Genomic DNA, 24,122 nt, shown 5'->3' on the forward strand with positions numbered 1-24,122 from the left:
CACCCGAGGAAGACCGGGACCAATGAACACAAACACCTGGAAGGCCACTTCAGGCTTAATACCAGGAAAAACTCCTTCACAGTCAGGGTGCCCAGACTGTGGAATAAACTCCCTCCAGAGGTGGTGCAGTCACCTACCCTGGAGGTTTTCAAGAGCAGACTGGACAGTCACCTCACTGGGGTCACTTGACCCCAGTCGTCTTCCTGCTTAGAGTTGTGGGACTGGACCTGATGATCTGTGAGGTCTTTTCCAGCCCCTAACAATCTATGAATCTATGAAAAGAAAATATTCCCATTTTGTCTCTAAGAGACTAAATACACGTTTATAAAATTTAGAGATTCATGACATGTTCAAACTGATTTATAATTCCCACTCTGGTAGCAATACCTCTGGAGATTAATACAAGTTAAATAACTGACTTGAGGCAAGTTAAAAGGAGGGGGAAAAAGGCTATTTTTCATTTCAGTACCCAATTCCAACCCCAAAGACACTATCGATTTACCAGTATTCTTCACTAATAAATGCATGCTACACTTAAATGTAACTTGTCCAGGATTACTGCCAGAATCCCTATAAATATGAATTTCCTACAATTTACCTTTCATGAGAACACCTATCAGCTGCTTCACAGCATGAAAAGCACAAAAAGGCATTAGGAAAAAATCTCTCTCTGGCAAACTAGACCAATACTCCATTCACATAGCAAAAAAGAAAGCTATTACTCTGCAGGCAGTAAAAGCCTAATTTTAGAGATCTTAGGAAAAAAGGAACTGAATTCACTTTTGTCTCAGCCATTTGAAAACTGTTACATTTTTGCTGACAAAGAAATGAGTATGTCACCCCCTGCAGCTTAAAATCCCCAATTAAATCTATTTTGAAATAAAAGTCTATATTTGTTTAGGACATCAATGTATAAACAGGACTATAGGAATTGCCAGGCTGGAACAAGCCCATGGCTTATCTTGACCAACATCCTAGGTCTGACGGTGGTCAGTACTGGGTATCTAAAAAGTGGTAAAAACCTCACCGGAGAAAGACTTGGGACAATCTGCACCCTGTCTGAATTTCAGTCTAATCCCCAATAGTCAGAAATTGGATTTTGCCTCAAATCATGAGTTCTGAAGCACTTCCCACACAGGTTACTATTACTAATACTGGATATTTTAGATATCTTCTTTGAATCTTGTTAATCTCTTGGTTTAGCTACCATCCTGTAGCAATGTGTTCCACCATCTAGTTATACAGTTTATACATAGAAAGTATTTCTTTTTTAAATCACATTTGAACTCCCTATCTTTATTTGATTGGCAATCCTCTTTTCCTTGTGGTCTGAGACAAGGAGAACAGAATTGCCTGATCTATCTGCTCACTACCATTTGTTTTTTTTTTCCCTGTCTTCTCTTTTCTAGGCAATCCTGTTGTTTTACTCTGTTCATATGTTTTTCTCCCCTATCCCAGTCCCCTGCTATTTTTTCCCCTCCTTTGAACATTTCTACATCAGCAATCTTCTTTCTGATCTGGGATAGCCAGCATCCCACAGAGAATCCCACGTGAGGTTATACCACTGATTTGTATAATACAATATTTTTTCAGATTGTTCCCCACACTTCTCCTTGTGCATCCTAATATCATATTGACTGATCTGACCACTGATCTGTCACACAGTGAGAGAAGGCTTCCAATAAACTGGTGACAGTGATGCCAAGATAACTTTCCTAAGCCGATACAGCTAATTCAGAACATTATAAAAGATACGAGCAATTCATTTTTTCCCTGCCAATCAGCATTACTTTGCATTTATCAACTTTAAAATTCCATCTTAAACATAGGATCATAGGAAAGTAGAGCTGGAAGGCACCCCATGAGGTTTTCCAATCCAGTCCCTTGCTCAAAAGGGTTGCATTGTCCACAACCTTCCAAACTGTCTACAACTAGACCCTTTACTCCATTTGAGAAATGCTGAATAGAGCAGAAGAATCACTTCCCTTGATTTGCAAGTAACCCTCCTGTTAAAATACAACTCAGTATGCTGTTGGCTTTTTTGGCAACAAGAACACACTGTTGGCTCATATTCAAATTATGGTCTACTATAACCCCCAGGTTCTTCTCTGCAGTACTGCGGCCTAGCAAGGCATTTCTCAGTCTGTAGTTGTACACAAAGGATTGAGACCATTGCTGCCAAGAGGAAGCAATGGGTGGTGCTGGCTGGAGATTTCCCCCTGTGGGGCACAGAGGCCAGCCTGATCTATTAGCTTGAGAGGCCTGCTACCTACCAGGATTCCGCATCTGAAAAGTCATGGAAAGAACGCCAAGATTCATCTGGCTCCTCATCCATGTGAGCACTAATGATACTGCCAAGGTTGACCTTGACCAGATCAAAAGTGACTACATGGTTCTGGGCACAAGGGTAAAGGGAATGGGGGCCCAAATGGTATTTTCATTGATCCTTTTTGTCAAGGGTAAAGGCCCATCTAGGAAGACATGCATCCTAGAGATCAACATGTGACTGCACAGGCGGTGTTGCCAGCAGGACTTTGGCTTCTTTGACCCTGATGTGCTACTCCAAGCAGATCGATAGCTGGGAAGAGATATGGTCATATTGAAGAAAGTCCAGCACAGAACTACAGAAATTATTAGTTGCCTGAGAAGCAAGTTTTATGAGAAAAGGTTGAAAGAGGAAGGATTATTTAACCTGAAGGGAAGACTTGAGAGAGGTTTTGATAGCAGTCTTCAAATACCTGAAAGGTGATTATAGAGAAGATGGAGACGGGCTTTTTCTCTGTGGCCACAGAGGCCTGAACTAGGAGCAGTGGCCTTAAGCTACAGCAGAGGAAATTTAGCCTGAATATTATGAGGAACTTTCTGACTATGAGGGTAGTCAAGCATTGGAACATGCTATCCAGACAAGTAGTGGACATTTTCAGGAACAGATTGGACAGGCACTTGCCTGGGATGGTCTGGTTAGGGATGATCCTGGCTTTAGCAGCAGGGTGGACTAGATGATCTTTTAAGGTCTCTTCTAAATACAAGGTCCCTTCTTTATTATGATCCTTGTCACCCCTAGGCAAGCATGGCTTGGCCTCTCTTGCCACTGGAGTGGGCTACTTCTTATCCAATGCCAAGGCTTCATACTTGTTCTCCAGCTGTACAGCCACAGGTTCAGAAGAGGGGTGATGCCCATTCAAACTGCCCTATCTGCTGGCCTATTCACTTGTTCTGTGTCACTGACTTCTGGCAAGCCTAGCCTGTCTACTTAGGGAAGACTGACCTCCTTGTTCATACTGTGCTCAGCTCAGTCAGAGGCTGGGCTTAACAGCTGAGAGATCTCCTCTGTACATTCTTCCAAACAACCTTGCAAAATGACTCCCAAACTGAAGCTATACCACCAAGTCCAATCCAGGCAGGCTTTCCCACTCACCAGCACCCACAAACCCTCTCCCCAGATAATCACAGCTTCCTGCTCTCTCCCACTCAAACTCCTCTGTTTTCTAGCTTGTTCACTGGTCCTGTGGTGCCCATTCCTGTGCTGCTGACTTATGTTGGCCATTCTTCTGAAGATCCTCACTAACTTGTTTGGAGAAGACTAACACAAATAACTTTAGCACCTAAATATTCTATAACATCACTTCTTCCCTGTATATTATTAATATATTGATGAATGTATTAGTTAACCTAGCCTAGTTGACTACTGCTGCAATTCTGCTATGATGAAAACTATCTAATCTTACACTTTGTTTCCATGTAATTGCCATAATATGTGCCTGAATTACATACGCAAATGAATAGTAGGGAAAATGTGTGTGAGAACAGTTTAAGAGTCTGCTATAGTTTACTTGAAGAAACTTTTATTTCTTAGCACATTTGAATTTCTAAAGAACAGTATTACAGGGGTGTAGGTTGTAGCTGTGTTGGTCTAAGGACATAGGCAGACAAAATTCTTCGGGTGAATCCGATATCTTTTATTAGACCAACTTAAAATAATTGGAAAAAAATTTCTTAGCAAGCTTTCAGGTTTTGTCATTTGTTTCCTTGAAAAGAGACCAATCACATGGCAAGGGACTTTGCACATCACATGGCATATAGTGTTAGACTAGAATAATGTGTTATCACTCAACAGATGTGCATATATAAAACAAATGTGTGTATAAAACCAGGACAATTAGTGTTTTTATGCCTCCTTCTACCAGTAAGCTACACATAAATAAAGTCTAGACTTATTTACATCACATGAATGGTTTGTTTTTTTTAAAGCTGATTTCCCACCTCTGGTAAGAAATAAAGATGTTCAAATACAAGGCAAATCCAAACAAATGTATCCATAAATCCAAGGAATTCCTATATCCATGGAAGTTACTCTTATGTTCAAGAAAAACTGATGTTGAACATATGAAAACATTCCTTTTTAAATCTGATTACAAGTGAATATTTGCTTTCTGCTACTTACAATTAAAAACAGATTGAAATGACCATGGCAGATTAATTCAATCACTCTAATTTATCAAAAATATATTTTAATACTCCATCTTTGTATCATCAGTGCATGCAAGCAGCACTTGGATTTATTCAGACATCCTGAAGCAAAATGAAGTACCAAGACTAAATTAAACATATGCACTAGTGCTTATTTATGCTGCAGTAGTATAGTTAATCATCTCTAGGTGCTGACAGATTCTCATCTAGCGTGATTCTGTGCGTTATGAAGAAAATATTTTCTTTATTTTTTGTTGGATGACACTGAAGCATCCTCTGAAACCTGCATGTGACCAGATACCTTTTTACACCTGCTTTGAAACAAGACACACACAGCAGAGGGTCAAAAATTCACCATAAAGTCTGGTTGTAGTTTTCTCCCTAACAACAGTTGCTTCTTCTTCTGCAGCTGCTGCTAATCTTAAGACTATCTAGCCCACAACTGAGATGAGGCACCTGCCCCAGAGTCTCAGCAGAATCCTCAAATGTTTCCCCAACAAGATCAGCTCTTCCTAAATAAGAAGGGTTCAACAAACAATTGGCAGCTTATTACACATCAGAGAATCTAGGAAATCCATAGGCATGCAGTATGAACTACTCTGTCTTTTAGAGAGACAGGCTCACCCAGGCACATTTTAAAACACATTGGTAAGGTGAGGAAATAAAACTTGTGTTACTGCAGCCATTGCTGTATCTATTCTGTGGACAAGAGAAAAATATAAGTGTTCAAAGCTGTCATTTAGGCAGTTTCATGTCTACTATAGTCAGAGGAAGTATAAAGCACAAAAGGAGGAAAATCCCTTCAGTGTCCTGTATAATGTCCAAGTGACATCACAGAGCAGAGGGAAACTATTTATTTAGAAAAAGGCCATCACAAAAGTACTACTTTCTGAAAGTTAACAGTACAAATCTCCTGACCAGAAAAGTACCTGCCACCAGCTACTCAGAATGATATGTCTGGGATCATAATTAGCAGCTATATCTACTGTCAGTGATGGCTCTTAACATCTAGAAATGACAACATTCTACTTTTTTGCTCTTTACAGCTGAAAAGTTCAAGGATGGGGCAAAGTACCAAGTAACATAGTGGGGGAAAAAGATTTGACTACATCACAATCTGGTACACATGAAATTTAGCTCGAGTCTTCTAAAGCTAAAGAGAATGATTATGCTTAACTGAAAGATGGGAATGATGGGCCATCAAACGGAATAAGCATGCATCCTTCATTAAAATACAAGAGGTGACAATCTTGTGAGGAGAATTATCATGAAGCTACTTCCCAAACTGTTTTCATATGATCTGGCTGAAGAAGCATCAGAGCATTCAGTGAAACGAACTGAAAGTCCATGCAGCCACTTCTGAATGCTCCTCACCCAAAGACTTAGTAGAGGATGGTATCCTTTTTCCCTGGATCACTACCAAGAAGAATAGTTTTGACAGTCCTAGGATCCACCCAAGAGGGCCAGTGGGAATTGACTGGGGTGCAGGGATTTCAGGATGGGGACCCTACACATTGTTTGCTTTGTTAACACTGCTGTATTATCTTTTCAGTGTTGAATATCTCATGGTATTGAGCCAAGTCACAGCAACAGCAATTACTAGAAAGACTTCAAATTTAAATGCTGAATGACACCTTGGTCCAACAAGTTATATAGTCTCATCAAAATATGTATTAAGTCATTATTTCTTAATTAAATATCTGAGCTTTAGCTTCAGCATGAAAAAAAGAAATCAGAATCAGTTGTATTTGGAAAAGTGCTGGCAAGTCACTTGTACCTATAAATGTTTCTCATGAATTGTACACTCCACAGGTTGTTTGTGACCACAAACCATTCTAAAGCCCACTATACCATCGCAAAGTGCCCTGTAGTCTCTGCCCAGTCAGGAAAGAGCCCGGAAAGCCATCTGGCAGGGGCACCATGATCAAAAGGTTAATCATAGGGACAGCATATTTTCCTTCACTACCACCCAACCACAGAGCTAACCACCTGGATTCCTCCTCCTCAGCTCCCTGTGCTCAGTTTGTAGATTCCAGTTTCCCTGAGCAGCTGCAGGGAAGTGCACATCTCCATCCTCCCACATCCCTGTCACCAAAAAGCCTGAGCCTTTTCTGTCTTCACACCTGGATCTTTCTTGCCATATGAGAGGTTAAAGAAAGTAGAGCAGAGAGGGAAACAGAGCAGATCCCTTGCCTCCTTCAGCTAGGACCAGTGTGGTGGAGCTTCAGTTCTTTGATTTGTGCAAAATTCAGCAGATGGGGAAATTCAAAGTGGAAACAGCAGGAAGTCAGCTGCCTGGAGCACTTAAGGGACTCCCAACAGTCATAGAAAAACAGCAACACCTGATATGGAAAGACAATGACCCAGCTATGATTTCTCTGCTTATCTCCTGTTCTCTAAAACAGCAGTTGTTAACCTTTCTGGATGTGAGGCACCCTTCAGTGGACTCAAAGCACCCCTCCACAACTTGTGTGGTGGACAGATTTTTTTTTCTTGGTTGTTGGTGACTGATTTGGTGACTTTGAGTTAGAGGATCCTGAGATACTAACCCCAAGGCCCCTCTAAGATCAAGAACTTGCAGTCCCCCTCTTTCTTGCTTTTAAATAGAAAGCCTTGAGGCTTTAAACATGGACAGCAAAGCCCACACAAGAAAAAAGAAAAACACTTGCCAGAGAAACCCTGATAAGATGGGGATCTACTGAGATCATTTTAAACGGAAGCTATGTAAATGGATAGTCATGGTCTCAAAAGGAAAAGAAGAACAGAACTGTCACTTACTTTCACTATAATAAGATAATTAGTTAAGATAGAAGGAACCATAGTTTGAGCACCACCCATAATTATGCCCAGCTATATTAATATCAGCAATATAATCCAAGGGCATCCAATTCAAAACTAAAATAAACCAACAATTCTACAGACATACTATGAAAGACGTGGTTATATTCAATGTTCCCTCTAAGGTTTAGTGATCCATAAGCAATCCTGGCTGGGAGTGAGCGGGTATCTCAGTGTGCCCGCCCCTCCGCACCTCTTGCAGCAGCCTGTGGCCAGGTTGGGGCGGGTGGCAAGCGGCCAGACGAGAAGGCAGCAGTGGGGGGAGCATTGGTGCCCCCTTGCTACAGCACTGGGCATCCCCCCCCCGGCTGGTGCCCAGGGGGCCATGGCCTCCTATTGCGCCCCCTCCCCAACCTCCTGTCAGTATGCCACTATGCACACAGTATTAAAAAGTTATTGCGTGGCATGATTTTTTATTGTGCGCAGCCATGCATGCATGCAGCTTAGAGGGAACACTGATTATATTACGAAGTGATTCACAGTAAAGGAGTTAATTGATTTCTAAATGCCAATATTCAAATCTACTCTTCAATCATAAAGTACAGTTTATAAATCATAATCCTATACAAGTGCAGATATACAAAAAGCACCACTGAATCCAGTATGCTGAGTATTATGGTACATTTAAAAGACAGTGTATGGAATGTCAAAAGCTGTGAAAAAGTGTAATTTATCATTGCTGACAGATATTATTTGGTCTGTTAAGCATTCTGGAACTATTACTGATAAGAAAAAATAGCAAGCCTAACAATTCAGCAACATACCTTTATAAAGAGGATATTCTTCTAGGCATAGAAACATCTCACAGAATAATAAAAAGAAAACAATTTCTCAGAGAGAACATTTATTATTCATTTCCTGAATTGCTGCCAAGGCATAGCAAGGAAGGAAATCAGAAGCTGCCTTGAGTAAGTCCAAAAGTGATTTGTCCCTGCTACTATTGACTAACTGGAGTTTTGCATTTGTTTTACTTCTAGAGGATCTAGTCATTGTGTTGCATCAGGTGGCTACTATCATATCCTCTGGGAGAACGTGATGTTCCTTTTTGCTTGCAATACAGAATAGAGAAAATAGGTTTTGGCAGCGTTTGTTTTTTTTTTGTTTGTACCAAAAGCACAAAAGATAAAAGGTTACACGCTATAAGTTAAGTATAGCGTATTCCAGCTTCTTCTTTCTTTTATAAATTGAGCTAAGGCTGTGAATGTACCTGCCAATTGTAACTCAAAATTTGATTTGTATATTAATGTCACAGTCAAATTCACTTAACAGCACAAGGCCACGTGTCACGCCATTGTGCTATCCAAATTTTCACTGGTGTATCCATGATCAGTTTGGCCCTTTGCATTCAGGTGGCTACAGTATGATACACTTCACCCAAGTACTTACCATTGTCTTGGAGAGCATAAGTTGAGGTCGCTACTCTTACATTTTGTTTCACTTTTGTGTTTTTCTTAGAAGAATGGCTCTCCTCTTGGTTCTGTGTTTTCTTTTCTTTTCTTTTTGGAGGCTGAGGTGATGACACCATCTCTCCTGTGTCGCTGGATCCAACAGTAGATTTAGATTGTCGATCATTCCCCTAAGAATAAGGTTCATAGTTTTCTTAGGTAAATACAGGGCAATTTTTCTTAAGTTTCACAGTAAACTGCCTAAGTTTCAGTATTAACAGGCATCAAAGCACAGAAGCAGGTATATTAAGTTACTACCAGGATTTTTAGATGGCATTTTAAATAAAGCAATCTTGCCATCTAGTTATCAATGGCTCAGAAAAATAGATATTATTTTTGTTTAATGAAGACAGAGAGTATAGTCATAGTTCAGTCCTTTTGTTTTAATGACTACAATTTCTCAAATTCACATTAGAGAGCCCTGAACCAACAAGCAATAGCAATACAGAGTATAGATTCCAGGCTGAAACCAGTGGAACTTCACTAACCTATGCCAGCTGAAAATGTTGCCCTAGATGATAAATATGATAAGTTTATATTCCTATCTGTTTACATGATTTTAAATTCCCACCATGCATAGTTAAATTGGGGGGGTGGGGGCAGGCGGGAGTTGAAACTTGCTTGTATTACTTCTTCCAATAAGGTAAAACAGCATAAGAGATTAATTCTTTTTTTTGCACATACCAGTACTGGATGTCATCTTCTTGCTTCTATTTTTCAGACTTGTGATAGTTAAATAGGACTTATGAAAAGCAGATGCTAGAATTTTAGAAATTTATATGAATAAAAAAAGGAAATTTTATTTTATATTGATCTTTTCATCTTTTATTGAATTCAAACTGAATGAGGTAGTGATACATAGTAGTGATGATGCCATTGACAATGACAGTGATGAGGATGATAATAATAATGGAGGCAGCTAGTATATTTTGGCTGTCAGAAGTGGTATGGGGAAAATAAGAGTACTAGGTTTATATTTTTAGACTGTGGAATTAATTATTACTGTTCTGTAACTTTATGCCTGTCTAGAGTCAGGGCAGAGCAAACAAAATACAGCTATAGTGATATGGTATGACTTTATACCCATATTGCACTCACTCAGCACTGGCTGAAATAAAAGCAACTAACCAATGAGAAATACAATTAAGATCAAGGTCAGGGAAGTAGGTACTCAGTCTAAAATAGGGAAAAAATAATTCGGAGGTTATTTAGATTAGTTAGATGTCAGCGAACCAGCAGGGTCTGAGAAGAGTCACCCAAGAGTATTCAAGGTATTGGCTGAAGTTATTGCAGAGCCATCAGCTATTTATCTGAAAACTCCCAGGAGGTCAGATGAAACCCCTTAAGTTTGATGAAAAACAGGAAATGGAACACCCAATGAATTAGACTAATCAGTCTAATTCTGGTACATGGACCATATCATCAAATAATTGATTTATAAGTACCTTGGGCCCAATCCTATTACTGCTTCAACCTATAATTGTTGCTTGCCTCAACATTAGGTGCCTCACTTAACAAGGCCTAATCTGGCGACTCCTCCAATGTGCTCAAGTCCCCTGGAAGAGGTTATACTTATCACATAATTAACATACTTATTTCACCATAAATAGTAACCCTGCCAGAAGTTCAGGCAAGTAATAGTATGACAAAGTGAGAAAACAGCCATAAAATGTTTATGGTGTAAATGTCTATATAGAGTGCAAAATGGTAGGGAACTGGACTCATCTGTAATTATTTTCCAGAACACTGGGAACATGGGACAGGCAATGCTTTTAGAGACTGATACAAAGTCCATTTAAGTCTGTGGGAAGACTCCCACTTTCTGTCTCCAGTGGGCATTGAATCAAGTACATATCAAGTGTCCAAACATGCAAGGATTATTCAACAGGCTTCAAAGAAACATCTCAAAATGAGCATCTGGTCTTTGTTTGTGTTTCAGAAGTGTTCTGCAAGGTGTTGTACAGAATCAAGAAATTATTCCAGCAACAGTATTTTCTTCAATTACTTTTTGTGTAACTAGTCCTGTAAATAGCTTTATATTCTTCAGACAGTAATAAACATACCACCAGGTGGCTGTGGGCTTTCTTTCCTCAGGTTTAACTGAAACTCAAAGGACAATGATTTTCCATCTCTTGAAATTAAGAACCTTATTATGACATATGATACTCACACTCCCTTTAGATTTTCGGGATCCTGCAATAGGAGGCAGTGAAGAGGCTTTGGATCTGTAGAAAAAAAGATATCTTAGGACTCTGAATAGTATCTGTGTCATAGATACTAAATGTGCATATATGTTTTCAGATATAAAACAATGGTCTGTTGTCTTAAATTACGGAAACACCATTTATTAATTTTTCTACTGCATTGTTTTACTAAGAAATGTCACCAACATAAAAGTTTAATCATTTGCTGATATAAATTACATTTCCATGCTTCATATACTGAAAAAACTTGAGGATAGTATCCTTTACTTAATAGGCAGAAGAGCCTCACAGCTGGTATAATCTGCACATTCCCACTACTTCCAAAAGAGCTTTTCATCTTTCCATTATTTTTTGCAAACACTTTTCACTTTGAGTTACATGCACTCTACAAATCATCTGCTAAATCAATATGTATTGCATGCTAGCTAATTTGTAAAACTATAGGACAAGTTCTGATCTAACATTGGTTCCTAACTTACATGATTCCATTGGTTTTAAAGGAACTATTCCCAATTTATGCTAGAGAAAAAATGTAAGATGATTTGGGGACAACATTTTTTTTTCAAAAAATGTAAGGGACCACTCCAACTTTTAGATCCTTATGCTGTATGCCATTATGAGTTAATCCTGCCCATACCTACTACCACTATAGAATTTACTACCGTGCACTATCCATTTGAAATCAATGGGATGACTTATAGTAAGTGATAAGTAACATGCCCAGTAGTGTTTGTAACATTGCAGAGGCATTGCCTAGCTCCTGTTGAACACATAGGCTCAGCTCCCTTTCCTCTCTGCACAGGTAATCAAGGGAAGACATTGGATGCCACTAAGGAAGTTCTTGCTTCACACCAAGGTCAGAGGCTGGTTTACAACACCTTTTTAAAAGAGCATATGCTCAAACAAGATATAAAAATAAAGTGGACATTAAATGGTTGTAAATTAGCGTAGCTCCACAGAAGTTCATAAAGGTATGCAAAAAAAGTGGGATCCTGATGGGGGAAGGCCAGGCTAAAGGAGCAAAAAATCCTTCCCCTAGTATTTTTTTTTTTTTTTTGTGGTAGACAATCTTCAGTTTCAATGGCATGCTTATGGGAAAAAATCTGTCCATTGTTCTCACCTTTCTTTCTCTCTGTTAATATTATTTTTCTCCTTTTCTTTCTGATTGATTTTGACCATTAGGTTTCTTCAAAATTATAAATACCAGTAATAGTCTGAATCCATGCTCCATTGTGTGTGCCTGGAAGTAGGGTTTTGTACTTTATTGGCCATGGTTTGTAAGCACAATGATGCAAACCCAAACACAATTTATGTACACAATGTGAGCTTACCCTTGCGGTCTTCTGATGGTAGACTTGCTAAAGAGTAGATCACCATAAGGCAACTTCTTAAACTTGTCTCTGCCCACTGCAATGTAAAATTGCCCATTCTCCAAATCTGACCCACTCTGAACCAGTTTTCCATCTAAAGTATAAAGCCTGAAAAATATTAGTATTAAAAGCATGAATATATTTATTATTCTAATATCCAATTAGATTTGCTAACCACATGAAAAAGCCAGTATAACCTATACCCTTAAAGAAATAATGATTTTATCTATTCTGGCCAGAGTTTTACCAGATTTTAAAATGCAAAGCTAGAGAGGCTGTCACACAACTACCAGTTTGGCACAAATCAAAAAACAAAACAAAAAACAAAAAAAAAAACAAACCACCACCAGGGAAGAATGTCAGAAAAAGTTCAATTCCTTGAAAACACGGAAATCTAATTTGGAATTGATCCATTGCATTCTGGGATTTCTTTTTCCTTATCCTCACATCTGGCTGGGACTTCCCTCCCATTTAGCCATATGGGAAGAAAAAACCCATCAAAGTCCTCAAATTTAGAATTTATAGTCAATTCATTTCATAGGTGAAAATAATTAATAATATGAGCATAGCACACTTACTGATACAAAATACTTTGGATTACTGCTGTAATTTTGCCAAATCATTTCTAAGTTATAGTAAAGTGTAGCATGTATAGAGCAAGTAAATACCAAAATGGATATGTGTGTCACACTAGAGAGATCTCTAAGTTAATAGTCGCTGCAGATAAAGTAACAAGTTACTGCACTAATATTTACTGAAGCTGAAGGAAGAATATTCTCTTGCTTGGTGATTTTTATTTCTCTTTGTTCCAGCCACCTCATTTCTAAGACTATGATCTTATAAAGAAAGATCATAATTAAAGTGTGTGGTGTGGGGAAGGAGGAAATCATTCTATCCTGTGCAACGTATTCCAGAACTCAAAAGCAGAAGTATGTCTGCATAGTTAAATTTAACATTAAAATTTGTGTATTTGATAAACCTTCTAGAGGTACCTTAAATATGCATGTTATTCATAAACTCAACAAACAGGTGATGATACAGAAGCAAATATTAAATTTAACATCCCAGTAAGCTTTTTCCAAATTATAAGAGCATGAAGAGAGATCTTCACAAAGCTGTAATGTTCTGTATTTTATGAGAGACAAAATGTTTCTTTTTCAGACAATTCTCAGCATTTTACATTAATTTTCTATAAATCAGTATGAATGAAGAAAAATCATTTGATGACTGCATTTTCTGTGTTTCTGAGGTCAGGTACCCACTTTAACCTTGCACGAAATCAGACAAACACACAACTTGTATAAACTACACTCCTATCACATTTTTGTAATCCATTATGCTCCTCTGCTTCCTGAGATTTGGAAGTTCCTCAAAATTCTAGGTATAGAAGATTGTGAGTTAACATAACCAGATTATTTGCTCTTAGTTTTTTATATTTTATATTAGACACACACACACACTCATAGCTTTCCAAAATATTAATCACTTTGCTGCTACCTTGCACATCCAGTAAGTCAGCTTAATGGTTCTTCCTCTATTATCACGTGTACTGAGCAGGGCATTTTTTAGTCCAAACATTTCACAGAAATGTCAGCAAAAAACTTGACTGCCACTCATAAGCTATGAGTACCAGCTGAAGGCCATTAATGCTTGAGCAGGCTCACAAAGACATGGGTGTCTAAAATCAATAAGGAACCCATTTCTGAATTTATTTCATCATGCTTTGCTTGACCACACACTGCTTGAAGAAGCCTGAATAACTGAGGCAAATCAATCTAGCTTAGGAGATGAATTCTGCCATAGGTGATATGTATGTGAATTTTACTTCATGTGTTTTTGTGCTTTAAACGTCATGTTTGTTGTTTCATTTAATGCTTTCTTCCTAATGAAACACCCAAAAGATTTATCATGAAATATTCAGTTGCCTCCAGCTATGTTCTTCTCAATAAGAATAATAATGGAAGTAACAGAGTTAAACATAATCAGGTATTTAAAAGTAAAAACAATGACAAATAGGCATTGCACAATAAAACGTTGTGTGTGCATGCATGCATGCATGTGTACATGTGTACATACACACACAGAGTTTTATCATTAAATGCCTGTTTGTCATTGTTTTTACTTTAAATACCTGGTAATGTTTCACTTCAATATAATATCTATATTACAGACCTGACAAGCTGCACATAGGTTGTGTACCATTTATGCCTCTGCAGCCTTCAAGCCACCCACTCAGTCACATCTACCCACAGCTCACCATGATTTTCATGAACCCCCCTGCCATCTTTTCCTTGGGCCACAGGGAGATGTTCTGCTCTACCTGCCCTCCCATGCCACAGCCAGAAAAAGGAAGACAGGATCAGAGGAAGCAGAAGCTGGCAGACTGTGGCAGTGATGCAAGGTGTGGGGGCAAAGCCTCAGAACATTGGTGATGCATAAGGGGGGCAGATGGGTGCCCGTGCATCCCCTGAAATAGGCCATGCACCCCCTGGAAGCTCCAGCTGTGAAACTGGAAGTGCCACCAGAAGTGCACTTCTGGTTTTGCCACTGGCTCAGTGATGGGCCACTGGGGGACCCCTGCCCCCAGTCAGCAATGGGCTCCTGGGGGACTCCCCCACCCCCAGTCAATGATCAGCCGCTAGGGAAACCCACCCCACCACCCATTGGCAATCTGGTGCCCCCCCCGCCAGGCTCAGGAGGCACCAGTCACCCATGGCCCAGAATCCCCATCTGCAGCCTTGTCCACACACCTGCCTGCTTCACCTGCAATTCTCTCATCTCCCATCCCTTTGCCTACACAATTTCTATGTCATCAACCCAAGGCATACCTCCTAACCACCATCTAACCTCAAACTTCCGGGCCTCCAATACTCATGTGCAACATATCTATCAGGGACCTGGCACCCGTTATTTCCTGACACTTTATTTCCCGTCTTCCCTCTTATCCCATATTTCCTGCAACTGTTCCCATACCAGTGGTACTTGGTGGAAAGAATCAGTGGCATAAAAAATGTCACCAATGAAGCTTTAAAAATGTTGGCAGCTAGGCTGTTAATGATGTGGAAAACGAAAACACCGAGCATGCACTGTGTTTCTCGTAATTCTCTCACTCCTTGTATAATGAGAAGTTATATCTTCCCAGCATCAGTGAGCTCACAGGACCTTCCACCTAATGATAACACAGTTACCATAATCCATAGCAATTAATCTGTGACTTATTAAAGAACAACAATCACTTTACTAGCTTATTTAATATATATTCCTACCATTTTAAGGAGCAGGATATGAAAACTAGGTTAATAGGAAACCAGAGGAGGGGAACACTGACTGATTCAAATATGCTGTGCACATTTTTTTTATCATATCTAAAAAAAGAGAATGACTAACATAAAACACTGCTGGAAATTCTTCAACTACAGTCTTAGTCGCAGTTTATACCCTACCAGAGGCATAACTTCCCAGCCCTACAATCTAGACAGTCACTAGGCAAGGTGCAGAGACAGTGGCCAAATGTCCTCTGCTATGGGGGGAGATGTCAAAATGGGTGTTAAACACTGATTTTCATGGGCAAAAACCCTGCTCTGACAACTCCACCTCCTGTAGTACCCTGTTTCTATCAGCTGGTGCCCTCACACTTTGTGCCATCACCCAGGCACTGCTAACCCCATCACTGCTGCTCAGCCCTCCCCACTGCCAGAGCTGCTGCCTGGATGGTGCAGGGTGCAATGGGGAGACAGGGGACAGAAGGGTGAGGCACCCCACACCCTGGGCAGCACTCAGGGATCATGCCTTCTCACCCACCTATCATTATACTACTATATCTACTACATCTACTAATTTAGTTAGTAGGTACAGTACCTACTAATAGATAACCTACTTATTTGTTTCCTTGTTAAAGCAAAGAATTGTATCCAGACATGAGAGGGAAGCTCTCATGGTTTAGATGGAAATAAAGAGTAATATTCTCACCAGATGTCACTACACTGAAGTGACTGGATTTACATCCATTTATACCAGCTGAAAATCTGACCCAGAAAGCAGTCATATATATTTATAGGTGCACATATGCTTATTTAGTTGTATATTTAATCTTAGGTGTTCCAAGAATTTTGTGAGCAAAACTTTGGGTTTGACAATGACATCAGAAACACAGGCCTGGAGATAAAGGGACTGGACAGGTGCTACCTGGAAAAGGGTCAAATTGTTTCATTTGGACAATGCCAAAATGTTTTACCTTGACTTTTTGTGTTAATTCATTTCAGTTTGAATCTGCCTGACATTCATTCCTAATTTTAGTCATGTGTTATGGTTACAGATAGTGTCAAGCTAATGAATAAAATGCATGACATTTAATAGGAGATAAAAGTTTAAACAAAATTAATGGAAACATTTAAAATAAAATATTTTGATGGTCCTGAATTTACATTTTTTAGAATTTTCATTTTGCGGGAAAGTTCAAAATGTTGCCATTTTGTTCTAGTTAAGAACATTTTGTTTCCTTGCTTTAGAAATGCCAGAATTTAAATTTCCCATAGGAAAAAAACCCTTCAGATAACAATCACCTCTGTTTACAGAGGCATAAACGTATGTCAATGCCTAAAGTTTGTATTACAAGCTTACAGCTTCCCCATACCTGTGCACAGCTCCACTTCTGAGAGTTATTTTTTCTGTAACCATCTCAAGAACATGTTCCCACTGAGTCAGTGTTTTCCTTGGGATGAAGAGACGTACTGCTGGATTTATGATGTCTCCGTTAGCAATCAGACTGGAAAAATAAAGGAAAGTTAAATATATTAGAGCTGTGCTTAAATTTAAAAAAATAGAACAATAGAAACAGTAAAAATATGTTGATCCCCTACAGAAAAAGCCAACTTACAAAATAGTACATGGCTCCTGTAGAGGTTTACGAAACCGTGCAGACACATTGATTCTACTGTGCGTAACTGGCTTCACCTGGAAGAGAAAAGATATACAAAGATTTCTTTTTCCTTCATATTAAGATCAGATTTTAAAAATTGTTTTATTCTACTTATTTATTTGGCCAACTCCAATCTTTCCAAAAGTAGATTAAACAAGCTTTAAGCTACTGCCATCTGGCAATCAGTACTTCACTGGCCCAACTATACTGGCTGTGGATGTTTTGAAGGAATTGTCAGGATATAATGTTTGGGACCTAGACCTCTAGCAGGACCTTATTTTTTCTTCCACCCTTCCTCAAGTGTGCATTATGTCACTAAAATATACTCCTGACACAGGGTCTAAACTGAACTTCAGCACTCTGTAGTTTCCACTACTGATTTTTCAGTGATGACTGCTGAGTCACACAAGGCCCAGGGTCCCAAATCGAAGCTCCAAATTCATAAAGCTATTTTCTTGTAATTCATATCTATTGTTTTGCAAAGTCAACCTTGAAGTTTCCATTTGGTAAAACACCTAAATACCTCCAGGCCCTGATAACTAATATTTTGCTCTTACACAGATCTTTACATTCAAAATTGTCAACACATTTTACAAAGCAGGAAAAGTACAAGGCTTATTTATGGATGGGAAAAATAGCTTGAGTAAAGCAATTTACTCAAGAATGGCATGTTGGCAACAGGCAGAAATAGAATGCAACTACCCAAGTTCCAGTTCTCTGTGCTAACAACCACACAGGCTGCCTCATACATACATACTGTTTTCAGAGAGCCTTGACATTAATTTTGAAAATAAAATTATCCAATGTTATCTACACAGGACTTGCTACTGCAATCATAACACTCTTTCACACTGCCCCAAACACACCTAGAAGAAGATTTTAATTCGTCCATAATTCACAAATCATTCAGTCAAATTCACTGCTTAAATCCCAAATAAATATCTAGAAATAAAGGAAAATATGTTGACATTGGCATTAAGCCAGCAAAGGGTAAAAAAGTTAAAGTAGTACACAAATAGAAACATACTTTAAAGTAAATTAATAAATTTAGTAAGCTTATACATCTAATAGAGTGAGAATCATAGAGAAGTAGGTCTAGGAGGGACTTCAAGAGGTCATTTAGTCCAACCCCCTGCCCAACTCAGGATCATCCCTATCCAAACCATCCCATACAAATCCATTATCTAACCTATAGTAAAACTATAGTTAACCCTGACACAACCCAAGACATAAATACCCTAACCTGCCACAGGTAAAGCAGGGGCACCATGGCAGCCAATGTCCTGCTTCTGTAAAAGGGTGTTAGTACATGATCAAGAGATCCCAGGTAGAGGATTATTTCCCCCATTATAGTGGAAGGTAAACATCCCCATAGTCCATACCAATCTAACCATGGGGTAAAAATTCCTTCCTGACCCCAAATATGGCGATTGGTCTGACCCCAAGCAGAGGGAGCAACACGCTTTAAGCCAAGAATCTCTGGCTTTAAGACCCAGGGGGAGCATTAGCACACCCTAGTCAATATCCCCAGCTGTAATCAGTATCCAATGCCTCTGAGAAAGGTTTTAAAAAAAAATCTCTAGTGTGAAAAAAAATACTCTGATATGCTGGACTCTTTCAATCTATATCAGACTTCAATAATGGCTAACGTTATGTCAGTTTAATAAATATTCCCCATTTTAATCTGTGAGACAACACGGACTCTGAAATACTACCTGTCTCTGGAATACTAGTCACTAAGGGCATGTCTACACAATAACAGAAAAGTGCCCACAGTAAGAGTGTCAACATTTACCATTAGCAGTATTTCAAAGTGAGGTATATTATATGGAGGCAAAAATATATGTAAGATGGTGCTTTGGGCTGGCATTACAGTAACTGAGCACCAAAAGTCAGAGGGATATAAATACACATACACACACATATATCTATAGGTATAGATATATAGATTTAATGTTAATGCCTTTGATGTAATAGATATATAATATACATATGTGAAATTAAATAAATAATAATATATCTAACCATTTAAAATAAAACACTTAAAAGATAAACACTTAAATCAGAACCTGTGGCCCTATTTTAGTCACTTACATCATAAAAAGGGTTATATTGCATGCTGGAATGAATTAATATGCCATGTATTAAATATTCATGTATATTGTAATCACAGTAGATTCATGACAGGCCTTGTACAGCCTATAATCTATTTTATTAAGCTTTATAAATGAAACTAAATAGAGATGTGTTATAGTCTGGGATGCCTCCTAGTATTCTCTAAGGGGCAGAACTTGATAATGCTTCTGAAAGTAGAACTTGCTACTGTGAGACGGTCCAATTAAATCAATCAAATTGGTCATGGTTGTGAGTAATAACTGTGCACTGTCTAAGCCATAGGAAAAGTAGGTCACACTGTCCAAGGCAGGCAGGATGCTATGGCTCCAGTGAAGAAACCCAAAGCACTGTGGCACTGTCGGGATTTGCCAAATCACACCACTCGGGTCGTACAGCTCTGCAGTGGGCTACATAGAATGGCTGAGGAAGTTACTGAAGCCTTGGCTCCACAAAGTGCTTGCAGCATAAACTAAGAGATAGACCCCTGGAACTTCTCAGGATTACCACTTCACTTCTGCTCATGGGTAGAGGCAAAGATTTTCTTCTTAGGATCTGTTTTGTAGCCCACCCAATCTGTGCATAAACCAAGTGTATTTGGTTTATCTACACCCCACCGAAGTCAGTGGGAGCGTTTCCATTAAGACCAAAGGGATCTGAATCAGGCCCAGGGACTTAAGAAAATTCTTGCTTTCAGAAGAGTTTCTATTTGTTGCCTGGACGTGGAAACAGAATAACAGGTTACTATGATGCATTTTATAACTGTTAGTTATAGATATAACCATAGTTATAACTGTGGGGGCATGTGCACAAGACGCTTACTATGGACTTGCCCAATTAGCTCTGCGGTAAAACATCTCTGTCTACACATGCAGAGATATTAGGCCAAAGTAAAGTAATTAACTTTGCCATAGGCTAGTACTGCCCGATACAAGTATTGTCCTGCTGTGGAGTTACTCACTGTGCCATAATACACATGTAGATGGGGACAGGACTGCATTACCCCAGCTTCTGCATCACCCTAGCTCAATGTGCTGCAGTTCCGGGAACACATGTAAACTGTGCTGGAGTTTACTGTGTCACAATAATTTCACCGTGTAGATAGACCCAGTTTTGGAGAAAAGATCTCTTGTGGAGCTCACCAGGTTATGTAAGAGCCCACTACTCATTTCTGGTGTCAGATACGTTAAGTTCCATCTTTACAGTGCTACAAGCATATCGGGTATCGGGTCATAGGAGGCTTTGGGGATGAACTCTTCTATCTCTCCAGGATACAAAAGAGATCCCAAATAAGAACACTTTGAAGACACTTTGTCAGTGTCAAAGGATCATTTGATAGTATAAACAATACAGTAAAGAGCTCCAGAGCCTGGAAGCAAGAGGGGAACATTTTGAAACATGTGATGCAACTGGCTGTGGTAACATCAGTTATATAGTCATAGTCACCAGTCTAAACAGACAAATCTACATCCTGGGCTGCCTCAGAAGTATAATTAAATGGAGCCAAAGGGGTAGAGTTGCCTTTGCCCAACTACTCACTGATGTTGGCACTGTTAGGAGAGACTGAAACAGAAAAAGAAAGTGCCTTGTCCATGGTCATCCACATCAATGACAGAACTAAGGATAGAATCCAGAGCCCCCAGTCCCACTGCCACGCTAGCCCTGTCAGCAGCAGATTCTCCCATGTACGTCTTTTGGCTTTATATTACAAAATCATTTCCTTTCAGAATTAGCTGCCCAGTGTACAAGTGAATATATGGAAGTATAATAAAACCTTTTTCTTTCTTGTTTTCACTAAAGGGATCAGAGATGCTCTGTTCACCAGGGCGCCTCTTGGGGTAACAAGGAACAATGGTCACAAACTGACAGAGAGCAGATTTAGGCTCGATATCAGGAAAATCTTCCTCACAGTAAGGGTGGCCAAAATTTGGAATGGGCTTCCAGAGGAGGTGGTGCTCTCCCCTATCTTGGGAGGCTTTTTAAGAGAAGGCTGGATAGGCATCTGGCTGGGGTCAACTGACTCCAGCACACTTTCCTGCCTAGGCAGGGAGTCAGACTCAATGATCTGTTGAGGTCCCTTCTGACCCTAGCATCTATGAATCTATGAAATCCACCCTAGGTTCCTTTTGACCTTCATAAAGAAGTCCAAAAACTTAACATAGTGGTAATTGACCAGGATGTGGCTAGAGATGCCTTCTTCCTGCAGCCTTTCCTGATCCAACCCCACACACTTCTGGAGGCACACCTGGCAGGTGGAACTATTATATGGCCCTCCATTTCTGAGAAAAGACTGTGGGATCAAACCCGGAAGGGCTGTGGCAAGAGTGCATGCTCCAGTGGAAACCCTTTGCACTGCCTGGCCACAGGGCTGCTCTCGCTGCTAAGGCATGGATTCTGTGGTGGTGGGAAGTGATTTTGGCACCCTACTTAACTTGGCACATGGGATTGGTGCCCCACTCACCCACTCCTAGGTTTGCTACTGACTAGTAATATAAAACAAACCAGCAGCACTTTATTCCCTAAAATAAGTATGTTTAACCATCTCTTTAAACACTGCTCTCTTTCAACAGACAATTTAAAAGGCCTTACACTGTATTTATGAAACTTTGTTTCTTCTAGATTTTTGGTTATTCTCTACTTTCCTTATTTCCAAACATAAATCACTGTGTGCACAACCATTTTCCAATTTTGTGAGCCACCTTTCCCTAAGGTTACAAACCCAACTACAAAGCTGGACAATTCCTTGTCCATTAACAAGAGTTGGGGGCTCACCTTGCCTGCATCAAGCTTAAAGATTTATTATTACCATTAGCAATAATCAAGTTATCACATTTATTACAGTAGTGCCTACAGGCTACCATGAATGGGGCTTCATTCTGCCAGGCACTGTAAAAAAGCCTGTAAGTTTAAAAAATAACACTTGAACATGAATGCTGTTTACATGATGACATATTAGCTAAGCACAGTGTATTCAGATTTTAGAATTCAGATTTCAGAATTCAAATTGTAGGAAATATCAAACTGGGGGGTGTATCTGCTTCCAGGAAGTGGTTTCTGCCACACATGATCTTGTGCTCTCTCTCCATTAGGTAACAACTACATCCCTGAAACTAGGGTTTTTGGTAGTGTCTTTTATGAAGCCAACTGTATAGTTGGAAGAGGTGAAACAAAGCTCTCAGCCACAAAGTGTCCTTGCTCAAATCTAATGGCTATTTACTTTATCACTTTTAGGATTTACTCCTGCAATAGATAGGCAGTCAGAACTTCTGGATACCTCAGTAAAAGTTTCTTCAGGCAAGCACCAGAGTTTGGTTCATAAGTGTCCAAAACATATACTGCAAACTTCAAATACCCTATCAAAACCACATTCTTCAATATAATTTGCAGCACCCGGATTTCAGTGATCCCACATTTCATTGGACAGCTAGTTAAAGAAGTGCTCTGTAATCATACAGAAGAAGCCATTCAGGATATTCCCAGGTGAGTCCAATTAATTAGTTGTTTCTGTAAGCTGATGAAACCATTAATTTTGATCCAAGCTCGCAGAAGGCCACCATGTTATTGTATGCAATTCAAGCTCCAGGCCCCTGAGGAAATAAGCAGCCTGACAGATGTTAAGGGCTCATTTATTATTCACGGGATTGTATTTCTGCCAATGACAGACACCACGGCATCAGCCTGCAAGTCTGTCTTTTAGGTTAGTCTAAACAAAGAGCTATCCATATTTCTGGCAACCCTCCTTGCTCTATCTAGAAAACAAGATAGCACTACTCTTAAATGAGCAAATTCTTAAGGAGTCCAAGACCAGGCCAGCTTGGGCAAAAGCATTATAGTTTTCTTTTTTATTCCTCAACAATAACAAAATAAAAGCCCACACTGATTTTGCTCTGTTTATTAAAATTAGATGCATCTCCTATTAAAGGCAAAAGGCAAAACAATGTTACCTTTGCTAGTTAAGCCCACAGAAATCAGAAAGTGGAAAATATTAAGGTTTGCAGAACACAGTTAGATCTCACTCAAACCCCATGCAAAGATTTAAATGTGGTAGGTATAGCAGGAGATTCAGTAATGGGCAGTGCTGCACACTGTGGTTCAGGTGGAGAAGCAGATCCAAGGAAGCATTTGGATGTTCCAAGTTACATGCCCCAAAGCCTGACTTTCAGGTAACCTTCACTAAGGTGCTGAAGCTCCTTATACAGCAAAGGGGGCAAATTAAGCAATTCCAGAGAGCAAACCAATCACCCTGTGAGCACAGAGCTGCCTAAAACTAACCAATAGGAAATGCTATGCCCTGGGGCTGTCCAATTTCTAAATGGCTTGGCGCCAAGCACCCCACATGCCACACCAGTAGAGGTTGCAAACCCATGGGCTACATCAGGGTGATGCAGCCCCCATGCCATACAGAAGCCCCTGCTACACCACACTGGCACCTCCCCCACCCCACCACCATTGCACTATGTGCCTCCAGGCTTACCTTCAGCTCCCCCATGTGGACTGGGACTACACTGGCCTGCTCCCTGGGATGGGGTAATTCTGAGCCTGCATTGCAGGACTGCAAACTTCTAGAGAACTTCCAGTTCAAGCAGGAAGGCACCTAGCAAATATAGTCATCATCTGAGCAGGGATGGTTAGGACCGTAATTTTGGACTTATGTGCCTGAAGCCCACCTAGGTCCTGTTTGCTGCACCTAAGCCCTTCTTTGAAACTGGTCCTCAGTCTAATAGGTATTGCATAGGATGGGAAACAGAAAGAGCTGGTCTTTGGC

General features: G+C 39.8%; 1 protein-coding gene across 4 annotated transcripts in view; it reads right to left on the reverse strand.

Moving 5' to 3' along the window:
- Nucleotides 1–24,122, reverse strand: part of DCDC2 (doublecortin domain containing 2) — an 89,306-nt gene that overhangs the window by 38,906 nt on the left and 26,278 nt on the right. For all 4 annotated transcript variants that reach the window (XM_019544196.1, XM_019544204.1, XM_019544210.1 and 1 more), the window contains 5 exons: nt 17,204–17,280; nt 16,961–17,092; nt 12,289–12,435; nt 10,924–10,978; nt 8,695–8,884 (listed from right to left, as the gene is read on the reverse strand). In XM_019544196.1, coding sequence (XP_019399741.1) covers nt 8,695–8,884; nt 10,924–10,978; nt 12,289–12,435; nt 16,961–17,092; nt 17,204–17,280 — 601 coding nt within the window. The remainder of the gene's footprint in view (nt 1–8,694; nt 8,885–10,923; nt 10,979–12,288; nt 12,436–16,960; nt 17,093–17,203; nt 17,281–24,122) is intronic.

This window comes from Crocodylus porosus, unplaced genomic scaffold, assembly GCF_001723895.1.
Source record: "Crocodylus porosus isolate Cpor-Errol unplaced genomic scaffold, CroPor_comp1, whole genome shotgun sequence".
NCBI classification, from domain to species: Eukaryota; Metazoa; Chordata; order Crocodylia; family Crocodylidae; genus Crocodylus; species Crocodylus porosus.